This window comes from Mesoplodon bidens, assembly GCF_964165515.1.
Source record: "Mesoplodon bidens genome assembly, chromosome: 1".
NCBI lineage: Eukaryota > Metazoa > Chordata > Mammalia > Artiodactyla > Ziphiidae > Mesoplodon > Mesoplodon bidens.
Window position 1 is genome coordinate 209,354,318 of NC_138176.1, and position 26,116 is coordinate 209,380,433.

Genomic DNA, 26,116 nt, shown 5'->3' on the forward strand with positions numbered 1-26,116 from the left:
TTTGTACAGTTGTTTCTTCAGATTTTATATTTTTTCTCTTAAGACTCTATAATGGCTTTCTAATATTCAGATCATTTTAATTCATTTTGCTGCTGGTTATCAGTATTCCATGTTGTTTCATCATAGACCTTTAAACTCATTGGTGATGATAGTAGTTGATAATAGTGCATTGTAAGTTAAGGTTTTAAATATATATATTCCATATATTTTATGCCTCAAATATTTGAACATTTGTAATAGCAATATATTTACATTTTCAAGATCAGTGTCCTTTAACAATTATCCAATTAGAGGATCCAGAAAGGATTAGAAACAGAGAGATCCTAAATGCTTTCCAGGTTTTTTCTTTGGGGAAAAAGAATAGCATGAACCTGGCCATTTGGTTTCTGATGTCTGGCTTCATTGTCACTTCTCTTCTTTACATAGATGTCTGTTCAAAGTAGTTTTACACTTCAAGCTGTCTTGGGAGTGCTTTGCAAAGCTGCGGAGTAAGTTTTGGTGTGGTGGCTAGTTGAACATCCGCTTTGATTAGCTTTAGAACTCTGTGAAGCAGAACATTGATAGAAAGTCACCGAACAAACCATAGCTCCTGGCTTGGCAGTCTGCCATGTCCTGGTTGATTCTTTGACATTATTGTCAAAGAGGCTGTGGTTCAGTTTCTTTTCCAACAAAGAAAAGAACAGACATATTAAGTATTTTAAAATGCAGAGGTTTTTTTAACTTTTAAAATCATCCTATTAGCTGTGATTATGCTATTTTATGGATATAGATTCAGTTTGATGTTACGCTATGTTTAAACATGCTGGTTACTTGCTTGTAAAGTTTATTATTTCTTATGTTGATACTTTTATTAAGATACTTGTTATCATGTCATGTTTTAGAGTATTTTCAAATATTTTTAATTTATATGAACGTTTTGGTTGAGTTTCTCCAAATTCGAAAGCATATTAAAACCTGTGGGAAAGCTAGCTACTGTTTTACCTTTAAAGAGTATAAATGTGATGTCCAAAGAACTATAAATCATGTTATAATCAATTAAGATGCTTACTCAGGCTCATAACTCTGTATTAGTTACCTATAAAACAAACAAATATGAATATATATGTTGTATGTTCACATTTATGTAATATTTCACCTTTTTATGATTTGTTCAACTCGTAATCTAGCATCCCAGAATATAAAACACTTGAATTATTGAAGCTTTCACTGTTTATCCAGATGTTTTGGGGTCTCTGGGCAGAACTTTTATGATATAAAATGTTGAAAACATGATTATCATACAGAAACTGAGTGATACGGTAATGTGGATGTGTAAGTATGGTAAAAAGAGAAACAATTGCTGGCAAATGGAAACATGTAAAATATTTTATTATAAAAGCTCTGGTTTCTGTAGAGATCCAGCAAATCTTTAACATTGTAAAACTAATGTGTTTTTCTTACCCTATTAAGTAGTGTCAACAATGAACCACTGAAATGAAAAACTGTCAGTATCCCTGGTGCTTATGTTTTCCATAAAATTTATTGGTTGATTACTGTCACCCCTAGTAATCTTCCCTCCTGTGCCTCCTACCTAGGACTTACTTAACATTTGACAATTAGATGTGGCATTATGACTTCTATTTTATTATTTTCGAATACTGTTTTTGGTTTCCCATATGTAGCTGATTTGTCTCACTGTGTTCCACATGCAGTTGATTTGTCTCACCAGCAAGATTGTTATATTACTGAAGGTACTTCAAGTGCTCTGGGCCATTGTGTTACGTAGATGGAATGGATTTAATGATTATTTGCTAAATAAATGAATAATGAATAACAATGTATTATTCAGCTGTGAACAAAGTGTCAATGTTTCATAAACCAAAAAGCTCAATATTTTTATAGACTTTCTGTGCACAGTGGTGAACCCAGAAAGACAAAGTTAATGGAAGTAACATGAAGCAAAAGAAAGGGGAATTGAAGAGGAAGAGAGAATCAGGATGAGAGAAAGAGGATGGGGAAAGAAGGAAAGGAAGAGAAGCAGAAACATTTAGGAGATGAAGGAGTAGAGAAAAGGAACAAAAACAACTGAGGGAGGGAAAGAGAAAAATCTGAAGAATGAAAACAAAAAAATTGAATAGTACGCTTCAGCAGCACAGAAAACAACAGTTTACTGTTATTCACTCTTAGTATGTGCAAGGAACTGTGATAGGTGCTTTACTTGGAGTCTCCCATCCAGTTCTCATAGCAAGCCAATGTGTGCTGCCACTTTCCACATCCTCTGTTAGAGAGGTAAGTGACTTGCTAAGGCAACAGACCATGGCAGTAGCTAAGCTGGGGTTTGAACTGTTGTGTCCGTTTTACGTTATATCCTGGTCAAGTCTGAGTCTACTGCTTGGTGACCACACCTGGTGTTGCTTTCTCACCTGGCATTTCATCCCCCTCTGTAGCATGCTAGCCCCGGAACTTATCACCTACAGCCTTCCTTGTCCCTCCTTTGACTTCTGAGACTCTTGAAGGAGAAAGAAATTCCTGTGCAGTTCACTTCACTATTAATAATTGAAAGTCTACTCTTTCTTTGTAATGCATGTGATTTTGCTTTGATATTTTTGAATCTAAGTTGTATTTATATATTGTTTTCAAAAGAGTTTAGGCACGTATTTCAACTTTTTATTAACGATTGCGTTTCATGCTGTTTATATATATTTTTCTAAGTTCTTGTTGCAAACAACATAGAAAAATTGTTTGAAAATGTCTTAGCATAATGAAAGAGGGTTAGGCAATGAAAATTGAGGTCAGGACTTTTGAATTGAATATGCTTATTAGACAGCAAATTAAATTATTAAATTGAATTAAATGATTCAAGGCTTAAGTGATGAAAATAAAAGTTAGTTATCTATTTAAACCCACCATTCAGGATCACTGAAAGTTAGCTTGAAAATTAATATTGTTTTCAAGCTCTGATTCAAGTTTTATTCCTGTGTATTATAGGTTTTGGTTTTTAACCAGTGTACTCTTTAAACCAGTTTTGGTTGAGAAAGGAAATGAGCATTGATTCACATTATTTATTATCATAACCACATGGATAGTGTTAGACTGGATCATTCCCAAAGCATTGCTGGACAGTTCAGTAGTACTTTCAAATTTTCTTCCACTAATCTTTTTACCCAAGATACTTGACGTACAAACTTGTGTGATATGAATTTCAATTTCTCTTCTTGGTCCGGCCTGCCCTCTTGTGAAGATGAGGTAGAACAGAGAAGACACTCAAAATTTTGTTAATTTTTGAGATATTTAGAGAGCTAAAAAGTAAAAAATAAAATGAAGAAAGGAATATAGATTACTAGTAGATCGTGTGGCACAAAATACCAAAAAAAGAGGTGGGGAGTTAGGGGAGGGGGAAGGTAGGAGGGAGGAAGGAAACTGAAAATGGACTGAACTAAAGAGGGTGTAGTATTTATTCCTAAGACATTTCCGGACAGTCTGACTTTCCTCAGTTTTTTTTGCCCTCTTACATTTTTCTGTCAGATTTATTTATAATTCTATTACTAAATATTAAAAAAGCCTTAACAGTCTGGAAAGCTACTCGGAAGAAATAATCAATTTTGTTGAAATTCTTTTCAACCTAAGTAGAAACCATTCACTATTTAGCTTTCCTTGGTGGAAAAAAATTCCTTTTAATTTGCTGATTTAGAAAATATAATGTACTAAATTGTATCGAATGTTTCTTTCATAATTAGTAATCTTGCCATTGTTTTTAATGACTATCTTCTTTTATATAAATTTATCAGAAAGTCAGGCTAAATTCATGCTTTTATGAGATGATTATTAATTTTATATACATGTAATTGCCTTTTTTATGCCTTAGCTGATGTGTTCAATCTTGTTTTTGATCCAAAATGCCTAAGCTTGCCTATATGAGGCTGGCTAGATTTGGCGTAAATTCAGAATGACTTTATATGAAAGTGATCCTTTTATAAATCCCTTTTCATAATTATAACAGTAGACAAAACAGTTCAGTTTCTCATTGACCCTTTATTTCAAATGTGGACTAGCTATTAGGAAGATCTTAAGGAAATTGAACCAATAATTTAAAACCTCCCAACAAACAAAGTCTAGTTCCAGATGGCTTTACTGGTCAATTCTATCAAACATTCAAAGAAGAATTAATACCAATCCTTCTCAAACTCTTCCAAAAATAGAAGAGGAAACACTTCCAAAATCATGTTATGAGGCCAGCATTTCCTTGATATCAAAACCAGACAAGGACACCATAAGAAAAGAAAATTACAGACCGATATCCCTGATGAACATATCTAAAAATCCTCAACAAAATATTAATAAGCCAAATTCAACAATATATTAAAAGGATCAGGGGCTTCCCTGGTGGCGCAGTGGTTGAGAGTTTGCCTGCCGATGCAGGGGACACAGGTTCATGCCCCAGTCTGGGAGGATCCCACATGCCGCGGAGCGGCTGGGCCCGTGAGCCATGGCCGCTGAGCCTGCGTGTCCGGAGCCTGTGTTCCGCAACGGGAGAGGCCACAACAGTGAGAGGCCCGCGTACCGAAGAAAAAAAAAAGATCATACACTGTGATCATATGGGATTTATTCCAGGGATGTAAGGGTGTTACAACATCCACAAATCAATCAGTGTGATTTACCACATGAACAAAATGAAGGATGAAAATCTTATCATCTAAATAAATGCAGAAAAAGCATTTGACAAAATTCAGCATCCATTTATGATAAAAACAACAACAACAACAACTCTCAAAACAGGTATAGAAAGAATGTGCTTCAACACAGGAAAGGCTGTATATATGACAAGCCCACAGCTAACATCATACTCAACAGTGAAAAGCTGAAAGCTTTTCCTTTAAGATTAGAACCAAGACCAGGATGCCCACTCTGGCCATTTTTATTCAACATAGTATTGGAAATGCTAGCCAGAACAATTAGGCAAAAAAAAGAATAAAAGGCATCTAAATTGGAAAGGAAGAAGTAAAACTGTCACTATTGGCAGATGACATGATGTTATATATAGAAAACCCTTAAAACTCCACCAAAAACTGTTGGAACTAATAAATCAATTCAGTAAAATTGCAGGATATAAAAGCAGTATAGAGAAATCTGTTGCATTTCTATACACTAATAATGAATGAACTATCAGAAAGAGAAATTAAGAAAACGATTTCCATTTACAATTGCATCAAAAAGAATAGAATACCTAGGAATAAATTTAACCAAGGAGGTGAAAGACCTATGCACTAAAAACTATCAGACATTGATGAAACAAATTGAAGAAGACAAAAACAAATGGAAAGCTAATCCATGCTCACAGACTGGGAGAATTAATATTGTTAAAATGTCCATATTACCCAAAATAGTCTACAGATTCAATACAATCCCTATCAAAATTCCAGTGGCATTTTTCACAGTAATAGAACAAACAACTCTAAAATTTGTATAGAACCACAAAAGACCCTGAATAGCCAAAGCAATCTTGAGAAAGAAGAACAAAGCTCGAGGCATCATGCTTCCGGCTTGCAAACTATACTACAAAGCTGTAGTCACCAAAACAGTATGGTATTGGCAGAAAAACAGACACATAGATCAATGGAACAGAATAGAGAGCCCAGAAATAAACCCACACTCTTATGGTCAGTTAATCTATGACAGAGGAGCCAAGAATATACAATGGTAAAATGATAGTCTCTTCAATAAATGGTGTTGGGAAAACTGGATAGCTACATGCAGTAGAATGAAACTGGACCATTATCTTACACCATACACAAAAAGTAACTCAAAATGTATTAAAGACTTGAATGTAAGAACTGAAAGCATGTAACTCATCAAAGAAAACGTAGGTTGTAAGCTCTTTGACATAGGTCTTGGTGTTGGTATTTTGGATTTGACACCAGAAATAGGCGGAGGATCTGAATAATATTCATTTTTCCAAAGAAGAAATTTTTCCAAAGAAGACATACAGATGGCCAACAGGTACATGAAAATATGCTTAACATCACTAATCAATAGGGAAATATGTATCAAAACCTCAGTGAGATATCACCTCACACCTGTTAGAAGTGGCTGTTCTCAAAAAGACAAGTGGTAACAAATGCTGGTGAGGATGTGGAGAAAAGGAAACCCTTGTACATTGTTGGTGGAAATGTAAATGGGTGCAGCCACTATGGAAAACAGTATGCAGCTCCCTCAAAAAATTAAAAATAGAACTACTATGAGATCCAGCAATTCCAATTCTGGGTATTTATCCAAGGAAACAAAAACACTAACTTGAAAAGATATATGCACCTCTATGTTCATTGCAGCATTATTTACAATGGCCAAGATATGGAACAACCGAAGTGTCCAGCAAGGGATGGATAAAGAAGATGTGGTACATTGTTGTACACCTGAAACTAATATTGTATGGCAACTATACCTCAATTTAGATATCATAATCTTTCTTTTAAACTGTGAGCTTAGCTTTTAAGTTGAGTCTAATCATATTTATTCGTTCTGTTGCTACTGCTTCTCTTCTCCCTTGTCTTCTCTTTTTAGCCTCCAAATTATCACTTAATTATTTTAGTTTAATCTTGTGATTGGAAATGTGAATCATGTGATAATGATTTTCATTTCATAAGGAATTAAACACATATAGATTAATTGACTCCTTAGTAGCAATTACATACTTTTATGGATTGCTCCCTTGATTATTTTGGCAAAAGCAAATAAAGAACTCTCCACCTGTCTCAGATTTGCGTTTAATTATCCATGTATTTAATGTTAATTAAAAGCAATCATTTATCATCTCACTACTTTTACTTGTTTGGGTCATATTGTATGAAGGCAGCCTTATATGTTCATTCAGTATGTTGTCTGTTAACTCAGTTTATAGAAATGGTGTCTATTATGAGCTAGCTATACTTATCTTTTTGTTCTTATGAATGTGTTTTTGGTAAAATATCATGTATTCTGACTGCATGTTAAAGTGTTAAACGTTTTAGAAAGATTATGCAGCAATATTTCATCCTCACAATCTCTATAGTAAGGATGATTTTTACCTTCTGATTACCAAGTTTTTATTGCTTGTGTCTCCTCTGGACCTCTTTTATATTGTTGGGTTTTTTGTTTGTTTTAACCCCTTTTCTTGTTCATATAGTGGGATTTTGTAATTAAAATGCTCTGTAAACTGCCCTTTTCAACAAAAATTACATTTTAACAGTCTTCCTTGTCAGTAAATATACTTTCACATCTACATTTTAATGACTACATAGGAATCTCTTTTAAGAGACCTTCTTATCCCTTCTTGTTGTAAACACGGATTGTTAAGCAATATCGTAAAGAATCTCCTTCTAACTAAATTTTATATCATTATTTTATTTAAATACATTTAAAATATGAGAAAATCATGAATCCTGTATTAAAATGTTTTTTACAAAATGACATCTTATTTCCAATAGTATAAAGATGTTTCTTTTTATACTGTAGACCATTCTGTGTGAATATTCCATTTAACAACTTTTCCCACCAGGTGGAAAATTCTGTGTATGTTTAGTTCATCCTACTTACCTAGGCTGTGTCTGGAACAAGGTAGGCACCCAGTATGTGTTTGCTAAGTAGACATATGCATAATAAATGAATTTTTATTATTTTGTTTTAAAAACTTCAAAGAGCAGGGGCCTGGTATGGAAGAAAGCAGGATGTAATAAGTTTTAAATATCTTCATCACTTTGAGTTACTTTGAGGTAATTTAGGTCATAAAGTTAGTAAGACTGAGAACCAGATTTAAAAAGAAGGAAACCAGTATGGCAGGGTGATATATAGGCATACCAATACCCACTGCACCTGGATAGCAGGCGGTGCTAGGGCATTTATGCAGGCTTTAAATACGAGATACTAACATGAACTGTGTTTAACTTCACTTTATTTTGGAATTTAACTTAAGGATGAGCACCGATTTTATAGAAATAATAAACACCTATTGGGATTAATTTTGTGGTTGGATTAAATAAATATTTACTGAATCTAGTCCTAGTTTTCTCAAGGTGGAGTCTGCACATCATCTGTCTCAGTCACCTGGGGTCTTGTGGAATAATGCCTTTCCCTTGGCTCACCTGAGACCTGTGGAATCAGAATCACTGTGGGTGGCCCAGGATTCTGAATATAACAGACTCTTCATATATTACAATTGATATGTCCTCTGCAGAGTAAAATATAAGGAACTGTTTGAGAAAGTTAGGTGCACATCTTACATAAATTTGAAAAACCTAATGAAATATTAGAATTAATGATTGGGGGAAATTCTGGTAAATGGATCTAACATACTTTATTCTTTTTTCCTTTAATTACTACTTTCTAAAAATTCAACTAATTAGCATAACATAGAGAAGGTCAGGATAAATCATCACAGACCTTTTTCTAAACTCTTCATTCTCTGATATAACCAGTGGTTGGAGGCACTAATTTGTAGTTAAAAAAAAAACAAAAACAAATGTACACTGTACATATCTATTGTGTATACTGTCCTTCTGATCTAGAATTTCAATTTTTTAACCCAGTATCTTTTAGATAATATTTTTGTTGAAATTGTATTTAACTGTAGGCAAACTGGATGTGTTGTTAGATTTTAGATCAAACGTTGCTCAGGGTGACAATTTATACAGTGACATAGCATATAGGAGAGCTCTTGCCACAATGCCTGAAACCTGGTGTCAATTAATCTATGCCTCCTTCTGAAGCATCCTTTCTTTCCAAAAGTGGTGGTAAAGAAGAAAACATGAAAACTGTCTCAGTGATATGTCACCCTAGGTTGTGCAACACTGTCTTACTATTTAAAAGGTAAAAAATTAGATTTCTCCAATAACATTAGCTAACATTTATCAAGCAATACTATGTAACATACCCACTCTAAGCTCTTGACATGAGGTAGGTGCTTATAATTATCTCCATTTTGATGATAAGAAAATGAAGCACAGTGGGATTATTAGTAAAGCTATTCAATGTCAACTAACTGGTAAACAGTAAAGCCTACTTTAGAACCAGAAAAATCTGTCTCTAAACATCATGTCTACTATCGTATCTTCCATCGAAGATGTAGAATCATTGCTACTGTAATAGGTCATCACTTTCGCTTGTATATCTTGATAATTAAATTTTTATCTTCCTAGTGAATGTTGCAGATTAAATATGTTTAATGATTTCTTTAAAAAATACATGATATACCTAAAGTGAAGAGAACCCTAAAGTAAAGAGACCAGTAGGAAGTTTTAGGGCCCAGATGATCTGGGTGTAAATGCTGGCTTCATGACTTATTAGCAGGGTGCAGACCACTTAAACTTCGAGTCTTAATTTTCTCATCTGAAAATGGGCATGGTTGTGTTTACTCACAGCATTACCACACAGAGTAGAGATAATCTATATAATAGTGGGTCATTGAACTGCTTGCACTCAATCAAATACAACTATTATAACTTAATGTAGAAACTGCTATTCTGAAAGGATTATGAGAATTTCTAATGAGACATATATATCATATAGAAAGTATAATTTTTAGTGTCAAAACATCAGAATATGTTTTTTGTTTAAATGTTTAACTATTATGAGTACTTCATATTTTGTTTAATATCATCATTCTTTGGACAGAAGACTGTGGCTGGGCTATCCCAAAGATGCTTAAACTCTTACTGTTTCTTCTTTTCAGCAAACTTCCTTGATAACATGCTTTTGCGAAGTTCAGGAAAATTGAACGTGGGCACCAAGAAAGAGGATGGTGAGAGTACAGCCCTCACCCCTCGCCCAAAGATCTTGCGATGTAAATGCCACCACCATTGTCCAGAAGACTCAGTCAACAATATTTGCAGGTTGGTCATATAAATTATTTAACTCTAGTTTTAATGGAAAGCCATCCTGTTTTGACTATAGAATTGTAGGCTAGTGTTTCCAAGAACACATTTTGGGGAATAGGTCCTAAACCCATTAACTCTCAGAGCTGTGCCTGTATGTAGAGAAGTACTGAATCGCACTTTGCCCTGAAATGTTGTTCTGAGGTCATTCTTCCTGCAAACATCACATGTGCACATAAACAGAGAGCACAGATCCCAGGGTCCCTGTCAAGGAGCAAGAACCAATTATTTTCTTTCAAAAGACCTCAGCCCCCAAAATAAATGCAATAGCAGCGGTGTCAAATGTGTTTTGTTTGTTTGTTTGTTTGTTTGTTCTAACATTTATTATGGTGATGGTGTTAGTATTTTGGAAAGAACACCTAAACTGTTAGGAATATTTATAAACTGCCTCTGGGAAACAGCGTAGTAATAGAGTTTATGTGAGTCCACCAGAAGTTCAGATTAAGGCACGAAGTACTAGAGAATAAACTCCTTAGTAGCTAATCATGTTTGTATAAATACTTTCTAATATTTGAAACTGGACTGTTTGCCTCTTTCTTCCTTACACATCTTTATGCAGCCACATCCATTTTTTTGGTCACTGTCCCTGCATTGACGCCCCAGGGTGAGGACAACAGTAAATAAAGAGACCAGAGTGTGTCCAGGGTGAAGTGGTTGAGATAACAAGACAAGTGTGGGTCTCAGGAGTTAAAATGTCAGAGAAGCAGAGTCTCCCTCAAGGAGGATAATGGACCCAAACAGAAAGATGGGCTGCTGGGTTTGAACTCTGGGCAGAATATCTGGGCAACCATTTGGGACCTCATTCCCCAGGAAGGAGCATGAAGCTGAGTTGAATGCTTTTCTTTTTCATGCTGAGACTTTTTTTTTTTAAAGTTTCCTATGAAGTGGGATCTATCTAATATAAGCTCACCAGTGTATCCTGAAATATGTAGCTCAAGAAATATGTATTAACTGAATGACACAAGGAGGAAATTTGGGTGTATTCATAAACATATGTCTCATTTAATCAGCACAGCAACTCAGCATGGTAGGGAATGCTTCTTTCTTACCTTTAGACCTAAGGAATTCAGGGCCCAGAGAGGTCTAGTAACTTGGCCCTTGTATGATAGAACAAGGTTGCAATCTCTGAACCCTTACGCCAAGATGAAATGTCTCCAAAGCTCAGACAGTGTTTCCTGGGAACACTACCTATTTGCAGTAAACAGAAAAAGTATCAGGAAAATTACAAAGTTTTCTGAAGAAGAGAAAATTAGCAGGATGAAGCATATTAGGGAGATATTTTACTATTTTGTGTGAGTCAGTAGTAATTAAGAGTGAATCTGGGGGCTTCCCTGGTGGCGCAGTGGTTGAGAGTCCGCCTGCCGATGCAGGGGACACGGGTTCGTGCCCCGGTCCGGGAAGATTCCACATGCCGCGGAGTGGCTGAGCCCGTGAGCTGTGGCCGCTGAGCCTGCGAGTCCGGAGCCTGTGCTCCACAACGGGAGAGGCCACAGCGGTGAGAGGCCCGTGTACCGCAAAAAAAAAAAAAGAGTGAATCCGTGTGTGCCCTTTGAGCTGTAGTTTGGGTGATCATACGTTCAGGTTTTCCAAAATTATCCCAATTTCAAATATGTTGTACTGTTTTCCTCATAGGCCATTGAAGTGTCCTAAGTTGATTTGGAAGAAGGTGTTGAGGCATGCTTAACTGCAATGCAAGTTCTTTGTGGTGGGAAGGAGAAGCTTGGCATACAGGAGACGTGGTGGGATTTGAGCCTGGAGACAGGGGAAGTTTGTCTGTGTTCTAAAGGGGATGTTTAAGCAGGAGTGGCAGTGGAGATTGATGTGATTTGATTTGCTTTTTAGAAAAACTTTCTCTGCTGCAGAGTATCGAGTGTGTTAGAGGGAGACAAAAGTAAGTTCAAGAACCACAGCAGCCAAGTAAGAGAAATTGAAAAGTAGATTCAGGAAGGACAGTTTATGTGAGAGAAAATGTTCTCAGAGGAGGGTGATGCTGGTGCAGGAGAGAGTTGGATGTGTTGGAGAAATATTTAGAAGGAAAGTTTTATGTTGATGCCACGAAGATGAGATGGGACCAAGAGGAGCTTCACAAGTTGGCAGGTGTACACTTAGGTGTATATTGTAGCCTTTTTTTTTTTTTTTCTGTATGCGGGCCTCTCACTGTTGTGGCCTCTCCCATTGCGGGGCACAGGCTCCGGACGCGCAGGCTCAGCAGCCATGGCTCACGGGCCCAGCCGCTCCGCGGCATGTGGGATCTTCCCGGACCGGGGAACGAACCCGTGTCCCCTGCATCAGTAGGCGGACTCTCAACCACTGTGCCACCAGGGAAGCCCCATATTGTAGCCTTTTGATGAAAGATGACAGACGAAAATAATCGAGTTTCAATCTGTATATACTAAGTTTAAGGTTTCTGACGCATCCAAGTAGAGCTCTCTGAGAGTAGGCCTATCAATAGAATATGGATTTGGAGCTCAGATAAGAGATTGGGGAGAGAGTAGAGTAAGTAGAACATTAGTCAGTTTTTTTTGTTTTTGTTTTCAATCTCCCAATTCATCACACCACCACCACCCCGCTGCCGCTTTCCCCCCTTGGTGTCCATACGTTTGTTCTCTACATCTGTGTCTCAATTTCTGCTCTGCAAACCGGTTCATCTGTACCATTTTCTAGGTTCTACATATATGCGTTAATATGTAATATTTGTTTTTCTCTTTCTGACTTACTTCACACTGTATGACAGTCTCTAGATCCATCCACATCTCTACAAATGACCCAATTTCGTTCATTTTTCTGGCTGAGTAATATTCCATTCTATATATGTACCACATCTTCTTTATCCAGTCATCTGTCGATGGAAAATTAGGTTGCTTCCATGACCTGGCTATTGTAGATAGTGCTGCAATGAACATTGGGGTGCATGTGTCTTTTTGAATTACGGTTTTCTCTGGGTATATGCCCAGTAGTGGGATTGCTGGGTCATGTGGTAGTTCTATTTTTAGTTTTTTAAGGAACCTCCACACTGTTCTCCATAGTGGCTGTATCAATGTACATTCCCACCAACAGTGCAAGAGGGTTCCCTTTTCTCCACACCCTCTCCAACATTTGTTGTTTGTAGATTTTCTGATGATGCCCATTCTAACTGGTGTGAGGTGATGCCTCATTGTAGTTTTGATTTGCGTTCTCTAATAATTAGTGATGTTGAGCAGCTTTTCATGTGCTTCTTGGCCATCTGTATGTCTTCTTTGGAGAAATGTCTATTTAGGTCTTCTGCCCATTTTTGGATTGGGTTGGTTGTTTTTTTAATATTGAGCTGCGTGTGCTGTTTATATATTTTGGAGATTAATCCTTTGTCCGATGATTCATTTGCAAATATTTTCTCCCATTCTGAGTGTTGTCTTATGTCTTATTTATGGCTTCCTTTGCTGTGCAAAAGCTTTGAAGTTTCATTAGGTCCCATTTGTTTATTTTTGTTTTTGTTTGCATTACTCTAGGTGATGGATCTAAAAAGCTCTTGCTGTGATTTATGTCAAAGAGTGTTCTTCCTATGTTTTCCACTAAGAGTTTTATAGTGCCTGGTCTTACATTTAGGTCTCGAATCCATTTTGAGTTTATTTTTGTGTATGGTGTTAGGGAGTGTTCTAATTTCATTCTTTTACATGTAGCTGTCCAGTTTTCCCAGCACCACTTATTGAAGAGACTGTGCTTTCTCCATTGTATATCCTTCCCTCCTTTGTCATAGAGTAGTTCACCATAGGTACATAGGTTTATCTCTGGGCTTTCTATCCTTTTCCATTGACCTGTATTTCTGTTTTTGTGCCAGTACCATACTGTCTTGATTACTGTAGCTTTGTAGTATAGTCTGAAGTCAGGGAGTCTGATTCCTCCAGCTCTGTTTTTTTCCCCTCAAGACTGCTTTGGCTATTCAGGGTCTTTTATGTCTACATACTAATTTTAAGATGATTTGTTCTACTTCTGTAAAAAATGCCATTGGTAATTTGATAGGGATTGCACTGAATCTGTAGATTGCTTTGGGTAGTATAGTCATTTTCACAATATTGATTCTTCCAGTCCAAGAACATGGTATATCTCTTCATCTGTTGGTATCATCTTTAATTTCTTTCATCAGTGTCTTATAGTTTTCTGCATATAGGTCTTTTGTTTCCCTAGGTAGGTTTATTCCTAGGTATTTTATTCTTTTGTTACAATGGTAAATGGGAGTTTCCTTAATTTCTGTTTCAGATGTTTCATCATTAGTGTGTAGGAATGCAGGAGATTTCTGTGCATTAATTTTTTTCCTGCAACTTTACCAAATTCATTGATTAGCTCTAGTAGTTTTCTGGTGGTGTATTTAAGATTCTCTATGTATAGTATCGTGTCATCGGCAAACAGTGACTGTTTTTTTGTTTTTTTTTTTTTTTTTCTTTTTGCGGTATGCGGGCCTCTCACTGTTGTGGCCTCTCCCGTTGCGGAGCACAGGCTCCGGATGCGCAGGCTCAGCGGCCATGGCTCACGGGCCCAGCCGCTCCGCGGCATATGGGATCCTCCCAGACCGGGGCACGAACCCGTATCCCCTGCATCGGCAGGCGGACTCTCAACCACTGCGCCACCAGGGAGGCCCACAGTGACTGTTTTACTTCTTCTTTTCCAATTTGTATCCCTTTTATTTCTTTTTCTTTTCGGATTGCCATGGCTAGGACTTCCAAACTATGTTGAATAATAGTGGTGAGAGTGGACATCCTTGTCTTGTTCCTGATCTTAGAAGAAATACTTTCAGTGTTTCACCATTGAGAGTGGACATCCTTGTCTTGTTCCTGATTTTAGAGGAAATGCTTTCAGTTTTTCACCATTGAGAATGATGTTTGCTGTGGGTTTGTCATATATGGCCTTTATTATATTGAAGTAGTTTCTCTCTATGACCACTTTCTGGAGAGTTTTTATCATAAATGGGTGTTGAATTTTGTCAGAAGCTTTTTCTGCATCTGTTGAGATGATCATATGGTTTTTATTCTTCAGTTTGTTAATATGATGTATCACATTGATTGATTTGCGTATACTGAAGAATCCTTGCATCTCTGGGATAAATCCCACTTGATCATGGTGTATGATCCTTTTAATATGTTGTTGGATTGTGTTTGCTAGTATTTAGTTGAGGATTTTTGCATCAATGTTCATCAGTGATATTGGTCTGTAATTTTCTTTTTTTGTAGTATCTTTGTCTGGTTTTGGTATCAGGGTGATGGTGGCCTCGTAGAATGAGTTTTGGAGTGTCCCTTCCTCTGCAATTTTTTGGAAGAGTTTGAGAAGAATGGGTGTTAGCTCTTCTCTAAATGTTTGATAGAATTCACCTGTGAAGCCATCTGGTCCTAGACTTTTGTTTGTTGGAACATTTTTAATCAGAGTTTCAATTTAATTACTTGTCATAGGTCTGTTTATATTTTCTATTTCTTCCTGTTTCAGTCTTGGAAGGTTATACCTTTCCAAGAATTTTTCCATTTCTTCCAGGTTGTCCATTTTATTGGCATAGAGTTGCTTGTAGTAGTCTCTTAGGATACCTTGTATTCCTGCTGTATCTGTTGTAACTTCTCCTTTTTCATTTCTGATTTTGTTTGAGTCCTCTCCCTCTTTTTCTTGATGAGTCTGGCTAATGGTTTATCAATTTTGTTTATCTTCTCCAAGAACCAGCTTTTAGTTTTATTGATTTTTGCTATTGTTTTCTTTGTTTGTATTTCAGTAATTTCTGCTCTGATCTTTATGATTTCCTTCCTTCTGCTAACTTTGGGTTTTGTTTGTTCTTTCTGTAGGTCTTTTAGGTGTAACCTTAGATTGTTTATTTGAGATTTTTCTTGTTTCTTGAGGTAGGCTTGTATAGCTATGAACTTCCCTCTTAGAACTGCTTTTGCTGCATCCCATAGGTTTTGGATTGTTGTGTTTCCATTGTCATTCGTCTCTAGGTATTTTTTGATTTCCTCTTTGATTTCTTCAGTGATCTCTTGGTTATTTAGTAACGTATTGTTTAGCCTCCCGGTGTTTGTGTTTTTTTCCCTATAATTGATTTCTAATCTCATAGCGTTTTGGTCAGAAAAGATGCTTGATATGATTTCAGTTTTCTTAAATTTACTGAGGCTTGATTTGTGACCCAAGATGTGATCTATCCTGGAGTACGTTCTGTGCGCACTTGAGAAGAAAGTGTAATCTGCTGTTTTTGGATGGAATGTCCTATAAATATCAATTAAATCTATCTGGTCTATTGTATCATTTAAAGCTTGTGTTTCCTTATTAGTTTTCTGTTTGGATGATCTGTCCATTGGTGTCAGTGAGGTGTTAAAGTCCCCCACTATTATTGTGTTACTGTCAATTTCCTCTTTTATAGCTGTTAGCAGTTGCCTTCTGTATCGAGGTGCTCCTATGTTGGGTGCATATATATTTATAATTGTTATATCTTCTTGGATTGATCTGTTGATCATTACATAGTGTCCTTCCTTGTCTCTTGTAACATTATTTCAAAGTCGATTTTATCTGATATGAGTATTGCTACTCCAGCTTTCTTTTGATTTCCATTTGCATGGAATATTTTTTTTCATCCCCTCACTTTCAGTCTGTATCTGTCCCTAGGTCTGAAGTGGGTCTCTTGTAGACAGCATATATATGGGTCTTGTTTTTGTATCCATTCAGCAAGCCTGTGTCTTTTGGTTGGAGCATTTAATTCATTTATGTTTAAGGTAATTATTGATATGTATGTTCCTGTGACCATTTTCTAAATTGTTTTGGGTTTTTTTTTTTAAGAAGATGTTGTTGGTAGGAGTTTATTAATTAATTAATTTATTTTTGCTGTATTGGGTCCTCGCCTCTGTGCGAGGGCTTTCTCTAGTTGTGGCAAGTGGGGGCCACTCTTCATCGCGGTGCGCAGGCCTCCCACCACCGCGGCCTCTCTTGTTGCAGGAGCACAGGCTTCAGACGCGCAGGCTCAGTAGTTGTGGCTCACGGGCCTAGTTGCTCCGTAGCATGTGGGATCCTCCCAGATCGGGGCTCGAACCCGTGTCCCCTGCATTAGCAGGCAGACTCTCAACCACTGCGCCACCAGGGAAGCCCTGGGTTTGTTTTTGTAGGTCCTTTTCTTCTCTTGTGTTTCCCACTTAGAGACGTTCCTTTAGCATTTGTTGTAGAGCTGGTTTGGTGGTGCTGAATTCTCTTAGCTCTTGCTTATGTGTAAAGCTTTTGATTTCTCCATCGAATCTGAATGAGATCCATGCTGGGTAGAGTAATCTTGGTTGTAGGTTCTTCCCTTTCATCACTTTAAGTATATCATGCCACTCCCTTCTGGCTTGTAGAGTTTCTGCTGAGAAATCTGCTGTTAACCTTACAGGAGTTCCCTTGTATATTATTTGTCATTTTTCCCTTGCTGCCTTCAGTAATTTTTCTTTGTCTTTAATTTTTGCCAATTTGACTATTAGGTGTCTCGGCATGTTTCTCCTTGGGTTTATCCTGTATGGGACTCTCTATGCTTCCTGGACCTGGGTGGCTATTTCCTTTCCCATGTTAGGGAAGTTTTCGACTCTCATCTCTTCAAATATTTTCTCAGGTCCTTTCTCTCTCTCTTCTCCTTCTGGAACCCCTATAATGTGAATGTTGTTGCGTTTAATGTTCTTCCAGAGGTCTCATAGGCTGTCTTCATTTCTTTTCATTCTTTTTTCTTTATTCTGTTCCACAGCAGTGAATTCCACCATTCTGTCTTCCAGGTCACTTATCCGTTCTTCTGCCTCAGTTATTCTGCTAGTGGTTCCTTCTAGTGTAGTTTCCATTTCAGTTATTATATTGTTCATCTCTGTTTGTTTGTTCTTTAATCCTTCTAGGTCTTTGTTAAACATTTCTTGAATCTTCTTTTTTTTTTTTTTTTTTTTTTTTTGCGGTATGCGGGTCTCTCACTGTTGTGGCCTCTCCCGTTGCGGAGCACAGGCTCCGGACGCGCAGCCTCAGTGGCCATGGCTCACGGGCCTAGCCTCTCCGCGGCATGTGGGATCTTCCCGGATCGGGGCACGAACCCATGTCCCCTGCATCGGCAGGCGGACTCTCAACCACTGCGCCACCAGGGAAGCCCCTCTTGAATCTTCTTGATCTTTGCCTCCATTCTTTTTCCGAGGTCCTGGATCATCTTCACTATCATTATTCTAAAATATTTTTCTGGAAGATTGCCTATCTCCATTTCATTTAGTTGTTTTTCTCGGGTTTTACCTTGTTCCCTCATCTGATACATAGCCCTCTGGCTTTTCATCTTGTCTGTCTTTCTGTGAATGTGGTTTTTGTTCCACAGGCTGCTGGATTGTAGTTCTTCTTGTTTCTGCTGTCTGCCCTCTGGTGGATGAGGCTATCTAAGAGGCTTGTGGAAGTTTCCTGCTGGGAGGGACTGGTGGTGGGTGGAACTGGCTGTTGCTCAGGTGGGCAGAGCTCAGTAAAACTGTAATCTGCTTGTCTGCTTATGGGTGGGGCTGGGTTCCCTCCCTGTTGGTTGTTTGGCCTGAGGAGGCCCAACAGTGGAGCCTACCTGGGCTCTTTGCTGGGGCTAATGGCAGACTCTGGGAGGGCTCACGCCAAGGAGTACTTCCCAGAACTTCTGCTGCCATTGTCCTTGTCCCTTGGTGAGCCACAGCCACCCCCCGTCTCTGCAGGAGACCCTCCAACACTAGCAGGTAGGTGTGGTTCAGTCTCCTATGGGGTCACTGCTCCTTCCCCTGGGTCCCGATGCGCACACTACTTTGTGTGTTCCCTCCAAGAGTGGAGTCTCTGTTTCCCCTAGTCCTGTTGAAGTCCTGCAGTCACATTCCGCTAGCCTTCAAAGTCTGATTCTCTAGGAATTCCTCCTCACATTGCCAGACCCCCCAGGTTGGGAAGCCTGACGTGGGTCTCAGAACCTTCACTCTAGTGGGTGGACTTCTGTGGTATAAGTGTCCTCCAGTTTGTGAGTCACCCACCCAGCAGTTATGGGGTTTGATTTTACTGTGATTGCGCCCCTCCTACCATCTCATTGTGGATTCTCCTTTGTCTTTGGATGTGGGGTGTCTTTTCTGGTGAGTTCCAGTTTCTTCCTGTCGATGATTTTTCAGCAGTTAGTTGTGATTCCTGTGTTCTCGAAAGAGGGAGTGAGAGCATGTCCTTCTACTCCACCATCTTGAACCAGTCTCCATTAGTTAGTTTTTTGCTGTGAAATAAGCATCCTTAAAATCACAGTGATTCTTACCACTGAAGACATTTGTTATTTCATTCCTGTGTCTTCCTGTGGGTTGCAGCTGTGCTGGGCTCTGCTGGCCTGGGTGGGCTTGGCTTCTGGCCTGCTCCCAACGTTTCTTCATTCTTCTTGGACTGGCAGCTACCAAGTGCATATTGTTTGTTTGTTTTAATAAACAAACAAAAAATTAATTAATTTATGGCTGCATTGGTTCTTTGTTGCTGCACACAGGCTTTCTCTAGTTGCAGTGATTGGCAGTTATTCTTGGTTGCGGTGCACGGGCTTCTCATTGCAGTGGCTTCTCTTATTGCAGAGCATGGGCTCTAGGCACGCGGGCTTCAGTAGGTGTGGCTCGTGGGTTCTAGAGTGCAGGCTCAGTAGTTATGGTGCATGGGCTTAGTTGCTCCGCAGCATGTGGGATCTTCCCGGACCAGGGATCAAACCCGTGTCCCCCGCATTGGCAGACAGATTCTTAACCACTGCACCACTAGGGAAGCCCCAGAATTCTTTCTCAAATGAGTTTGAGGGAGGAACCTCTTAAAGCTTCTGCTTGTGTCATGTCCTCTAACATTCCATTTACCAAATCAAGTGACATCCTCAAGCTCAAAGTGAAAGGGAAGCCATGGTTAGAGGGTGGCATGAAGAATTGAGAACAATAGTAGAACAATCTAATCTACCAGAGTACAACTGAGCCTTGAGAGTTTAATGCTTCGGTAAAGGAGGCTCTCCCCAGGAAACTCAGAATTAGCAGTGAAGCAGTGAATATAGTGTCACTGAGGCCAAGTTTACTGAGGGAGAAAGAAGGTCAGCCATATTTGATGCTGTTAGGAGAAGAACTGAAATCCAGCCATCAGATTTATTGACCTTGATAACTGCAGTTTAGAAATATTTAATGTGGAAGTAGATATGGAGGGCAGATTGGAATGGGTTGTGAATTGTATGGTTTCCAACCTTTGATTTATAATAGCAAAGAAGAAGAAAACAAAAATACAACAAAGCCAGCAATCAGTTACAATGGAACCCCGCAAAAAACGTTGGTATACCATGATAGAATGCATCAGTTAACTTGTAGAAGTCAACAGAAAACTAATATTTATTGAGCTTTTTTATTACTAGCATGCTTACTTTCACCTATCTTTTTTTTTTGCGGTACACGGACCTCTCTCTGCTGTGGCTCTCCTGTCACGGAGCACAGGCTCAGGACGCCCAGGCTCAGTGGCCATGGCTCACGGGCCCAGCCGCTCCACGGCATGTGGGATCCTCCTAGACCAGGGCACGAACCCGTGTCCCCTGCATCGGCAGGCGGACTCTCAACCACTGCGCCACCAGGGAAGCCCCACTTTCACCTATCTTTAATCATCACAGCAGTCCTCTAAAGAATGTAGCATTATCTGTACTTCCCAGGTGAGAAATCTGAGGCTCTGAGAGGTTAAGTAATTTTTAGGAGGTCACTCAGTGTTTATGACCAAATGAGTGAAAAGAAATTGTGGCCAAGTTTACAAAGTACTGAATTTTTGACCAACAGCTAACCCCTGACTCTCAAAGGAGCAAAAATATTCACTCTTGAGTAAACTGTACATACATTTAAGGTATTGACTCCATTTGAGTCTCCCGTGAGCTGAGGTCAGTCATGTCTGAATCACAGGGCTGTTTTTTGTTCCTGTGCCCCTAGACCTAAATAGGTCCAGGCCTTTCTGCCTCCATTCCTATAAGCACTCCAAATCAGCACTCCTCAAGCTATCTTTGGTCAAAGTTTTTTTCCCCAATAAGTTGTGCACTGATACTTTCTAAACTACAATAAAAATGAATTACTAGGGGGGCTTCCCTAGTGGCGCAGTGGTTGAGAGTCCACCTGCCGATGCAGGGGACACAGGTTCGTGACCCCGTCCAGGAAGATCCTGCATGCCGCAGAGCGGCTGGGCCCGTGAGCCATGGCCACTGGGCCTGCGCATCCGGAGCCTGTGCTCTGCAATGGGAGAGGCCACAACAGTGAGAGGCCCGTGTACTGCAAAAAAAAAAAAAAAAAAAGAATTACTAGGATAATTAATTTTAAAATACCTACAAATTTCATGCTTCATTTTTCTATTGTCTTTTAATTAAATTCAACAGAGCTAAATTTATTGCAGTATATACAAGTTTCAATTTCTGTATTAACGTACTCACAGACCAGTAACAAGTAGTTTGTAAGGGAAAACACTTTGAGTAATACTGCACTAAATCTTGCACTTCTAGGTAAAACAGTTCTAAAGACAATGGTGTGCTTGCTTGGGGCTTAGATAAGGGCTGGTACCAGGCAGATTGTAGCCAAGCTGGATGTCCTAGGTAGATCTCATGCTCATTACCACCTCCACTTTCCTGGAGAGAATAATCCAAAAAGTGGCCCAAATCAAAATTGTATCATACTTAAGAGAGATTCTGAAATCCCACGTGATTATTCAGAGAACATATACAAAGTTTAGAGGGTTTTGGGTTTTTTTAAAAAGCACTTATTTATTTGGTTGTGCCGGGTCTTAGTGGCAGCAGGCAGGCTACTTAATTGCTGCATGCGTGTGGGATCTAGTTCCCTGACCAGGGATCGAACCCAGGCCCCCTGCATTGGGAGCACAGAGTCTTACCCACTGCACCACCAGGGAAGTCCCTTTGTTTTTTTTTTTTTAAACTCTTCATGAGGACCATCAGTCACTTTACCAGCCAGCATTCTTATTGGAATGTTGATCATGTCCTTCTTGTCCTTGCTTCCTATCAGGTGCAGATGTGTCTGCTTCCAATATCCATGCCATTTACATTGCCTAATGGCATGCATATTAGAAGCTGTAGTACAAATCTATCATGCTGAATACAGTATTAGAACCATTTTTTAATATCCATAATTCAAAATAAGAGGCGAAGCCATTGTTCAGTCTCCCTCATTATAATATCTATCTTCTAAATATTTACCTTTCTAGGTGTTACGTTTCATGGTTTATCCTTCTTATTCCATTTCCAGATTCTGTTCCTAGGACCTCAGACTATCACTGCGTGCCTTGAAAGCTGCATAGTCTCCTTAATAATTCTTTGTGTGTGACTTTCAACATGCCAGTGTTTTGTCTTGTTTTCCTGTCCTAACAGGCGTAATCTCAGCCTTGGTGATTCTTTTCTGTATAGAATTTTGTCCTACTTTATGTATCCTTCCTTGGTTTACTTGATGTTGTCTGTGACAGTCATTTTTGTCCTTTTCTCAGCACCTCCCTCAAGTTCTTCTCTCTCATACAAGTCTATCCAGTTCTAAAAATTTTTATTACTCTTTTTCAAGGTAATTTAAAAAACTTCCTCATTTATCTTATTGGGTTCTGACCAAAAATTCTCCTACCTGGGTAGTTTTCAGGGTTTGTAGGTGTAATAAATCACATTGGATGATTGCGTGAAGGATGTGCACATGACACCAGGTGCCTAAATGAGAAAGTTGATACGTCTCCAACTGTATCCTGAAGAGTCAAAGGCGGCAGAAGGGAAGGCTGAGGGGCTTAATAGGAAGTGAACAATATACGGCTCTTTACAACTATACACAGCGAACCATTGAAGGCTTTTGAGCAGGAAGGAAAATGTAAGATTTATCAGGCAATGCTGTACAGAGCCCTCCTACAAAGTTTGTATTAACCCAGAGCTTCTAAACCTCCCGAATGCGGTGGTGTGCGCTTTTAGAGAGGTGCTTCTGACCCAGGTCTCAGAGTGTTTAAAGTGAGCATTCTTCTCATTTGTTTGTACATCTTCCATTCATCTAGTTTATTCCACGGTTGCCCAGGCCACCTGAACATTGAGCTTTATGATCTTTTTTTTTTCCAGTAGAAGATGTTGAGTTAAAATCATTTCATTTATGAGAATGGTGGGTCCTTCTTTAGAACTTAGAATTCAGTTGGATGAGGATATGGTTTCAAGCTCACTTATGAAGTCTTTTATAAAGAATAACTCTGCTTTTGTGGCTCTCAGTTATAAGTGATACTTCAATGGGTCCCTTTGCTGTTGGACTTTAATAGGAAGTGAACATTGTAGGGCTCTGTACAGTCATACCTAGAGAACCATTGAAGATATTTGAACAGAAAGGAAAATAAGATTTATCTTATTAAGTGCTGTGCGGAATGGGCTAGAGTCTTGAGAGAGAAGAGGGGGCTTCCTGCCTGAAGGCTCTCCGAGCAGTCTAGGTGAGAGGTAGGGAGGCTCTGCACGGGGTGGTGGAGGTGAGAATATGCAAATGCTTGCTTAACATAAAAAGTGAGACAAGTTCAAAAAATCTTGTACCTCCTACAAAAAATGAACAAAATGCTCAGTCACTTGGTATGGCTGCCAGAGAAGGATGTATGATAGTTACACTTTCTTGAGGATGAAGTAAAAAGGCCTCTCTCACATTGGAACCTCATCGTTCATGTAGCAACTTCACCTTCCCCCCAGTGCTATGACCTCTCAGAGGAAAAACCAGAGAAGGGAGCAGTGGTAGTCATATCTATTTTACCCTCTTTCCCTCTACTACTATGGGAACCCACGCACCTAAGATAGGGAAAAAAACCAAATATAAACCTTAGGGTTCTGTTCCTCTGGTCATTACCTTTGCATAACATTCTTCTTTGCCTTTTCCCCCCAGTCAGTAGAAAGCACTTGATTAGCTGGTGATTTCGGTCCCTCCTGCTTGAAGTTGAACCCCTTTGCTTTTCCTAGGATTGGTTCATAGATGTTGAGCTCCTCGAAAGCAAAGGCTGCATCTTCCTCACCCTTGCTTCTCATCATCCAAGTCAGTCTGAGGCATAGTACGCTTAATAAATGTTTGTAAAATTACCTATTGTTAACAAAGCCCTAAGCAGCTTTCAGCTGTTTTAGTTAACTGACTAAAATCTACATGATAAATAGCAACTCTGGGCTTCCCTGGTGGCGCAGTGGTTGAGAGTCCGCCTGCCGATGCAGGGGACACGGGTTTGTGCCCCGGTCCGGGAAGATCCCACATGCCACGGAGCGGCTGGGCCCGTGAGCCATGGCCGCTGAGCCTGCGCATCCGGAGCCTGTGCTCCGCAACGGGAGAGCCCACAACAGTGAGAGGCCCGCATAGCGCAAAAAAAAATAATAAATAAATAAATAGCAACTCTAAAAGTTGTATGTATCTTTCAATTTACCTGTGACAGAAACTTTGAAAACTTTGTTTATCCCCTTCAATGTGAAATAGATATTTTAGAAGACAGTGTTCTCAAGGACCTATTTATAATTGACCTAAAACAAGCAACCTTTCGAATAGATTCTGACTGAAACTTAAAAGAAATTTACGAATTCTAGTATTTCTTACATACTGGAAAAAAAAGTGGAATAAATAATTTGATTCAGTTTGATCGGAATAAATAAATTGATTGCTATAGAGAACAATTAATCCCTGTGTGCAGATGCACTTGAGCAAGTATCCATTTATTTATTTAATCATTTTTAAAATGAGAGCAAAATTTTAAACTATTTAATAATTAAATAATAATTTTGAGTTATTTAATAATTTTTAGATTATTTTATTAGTGCTCTAAAATTTCCTATCACCCTGATTGGGTAGATCAGATAAACTCTTTTTAACTAATAGTTTAAAAAATTATTTTATAGTTAAAATAATCTTTATAAAGATCAGAACTAGTTAGAAGAAAACTTCTACAACAGTCCCTTCTCAACTGTGGTGGTTATTGTTTCTGGGGTTTACAATAAAGAAGCATAAGATCTTAGTGGAAAAATAGAGTTAAAGGGACCAAAACTTGGGTAAACTTTATAAACCCTGTACTCACTCTACAGTGAATGAGTTGGGGTCCAGAAGGCTGTTTATAAATCCATTTGACCCCAGATGAAAACAGGCAAAACTTTCAGGCTCTGGATGCACGTCCACCTAAAGAGTATTATTTGGTTCCTCAAAGCTTTAAACTAAGTATATCCCTTTCTTACTTGCTAGTAAATGTTCACTTGGGCACACTGAAGATCTCTTGAGGCAGTTTATCCCTGATGATCTCTCAAGATGTTCCAGGCACTCCTTTGCCTTTGGAATATTGGGCAGATTCAAGGAGTCATGAAACTGTAGACCAATCCAAGGGTTGTAACAGAAGTTTTATTATCACTACTTTGACCTCATATGACCTTTTCATTTTCAAATGCTTTGCTTTTTCATGGATTAGCATTATGTTGAGAGGCATTCAGTACTGATGACTGGTCATGTTCGTATGCAACTGTTCTGTTTTGTCAATTACTTTTCTTTACCTATAACACGGGGGGGGGGCAGAATTTTTGAAATTTACATTGTCTTCTTTTTTATTGAAGTATAGTTGATTTACAATATTAGTTTTATGTGTACCACATAATGATTCAATACTTTTATAGATTATACTCCATTTAAAGTTATTAAAAAATAATGGCTAAATTTCCCTGTGCTGTACAATATATCCTTGTGGATTATTTATTTTATACATGGTAGTTTGTACCTCTTATTCACCTACCCCTATCTTGCCTCTCCCCCCTTGTCAATTGTCTTCTTTTAAAATTCATAATCATTACTGTAATCAAATGGTTCATCATGCATTCATGTATACATCTCACTACTTTCAATTTTGTTTAAAATTATTTCAACTTGTGTTTCCTTCATAATTCTTTACCTCTTCTTGTTACCACTTTCAGCACTCTGGGGATGTTGGGGTAATAATCTATATAAAACATTTAAAAACTAAGCTTAAATATGGCAACCAGCAACAGAATGTTCAAATAAGCCATGGTTAAGAGTTGAATGTCTTTTAGTGATGGGTGATGTTGATCAGCTTCAACTCCAGAGCGTAGTTGTGTTTATATTTGTGCTTGCTTGAGAGTTGAAAGTTCTCAAGTAATTTTTAAGCTTCTGTAATTGTACTGCAGGTTTCCAGTTAATGTCCCTTAGTAGCTAGCAATTTCAGTAAGAAGCTTATAAATTATTTTTGCTTTCTTGTCAGTAATATGCACTTGAAATGGTTCTCTCACCTCCTTGCTTGTCCTCCAACTAAATATTTGA

General features: G+C 38.6%; 1 protein-coding gene across 4 annotated transcripts in view; it reads left to right on the forward strand.

The window, feature by feature from the left end:
• Positions 1–26,116, forward strand: part of BMPR1B (bone morphogenetic protein receptor type 1B) — a 424,295-nt gene that overhangs the window by 347,561 nt on the left and 50,618 nt on the right. For all 4 annotated transcript variants that reach the window (XM_081251050.1, XM_081251051.1, XM_081251053.1 and 1 more), the window contains one exon: positions 9,680–9,839. In XM_081251050.1, coding sequence (XP_081107176.1) covers positions 9,697–9,839 — 143 coding nt within the window. In that variant the 5' untranslated portion in view covers positions 9,680–9,696. The remainder of the gene's footprint in view (positions 1–9,679; positions 9,840–26,116) is intronic.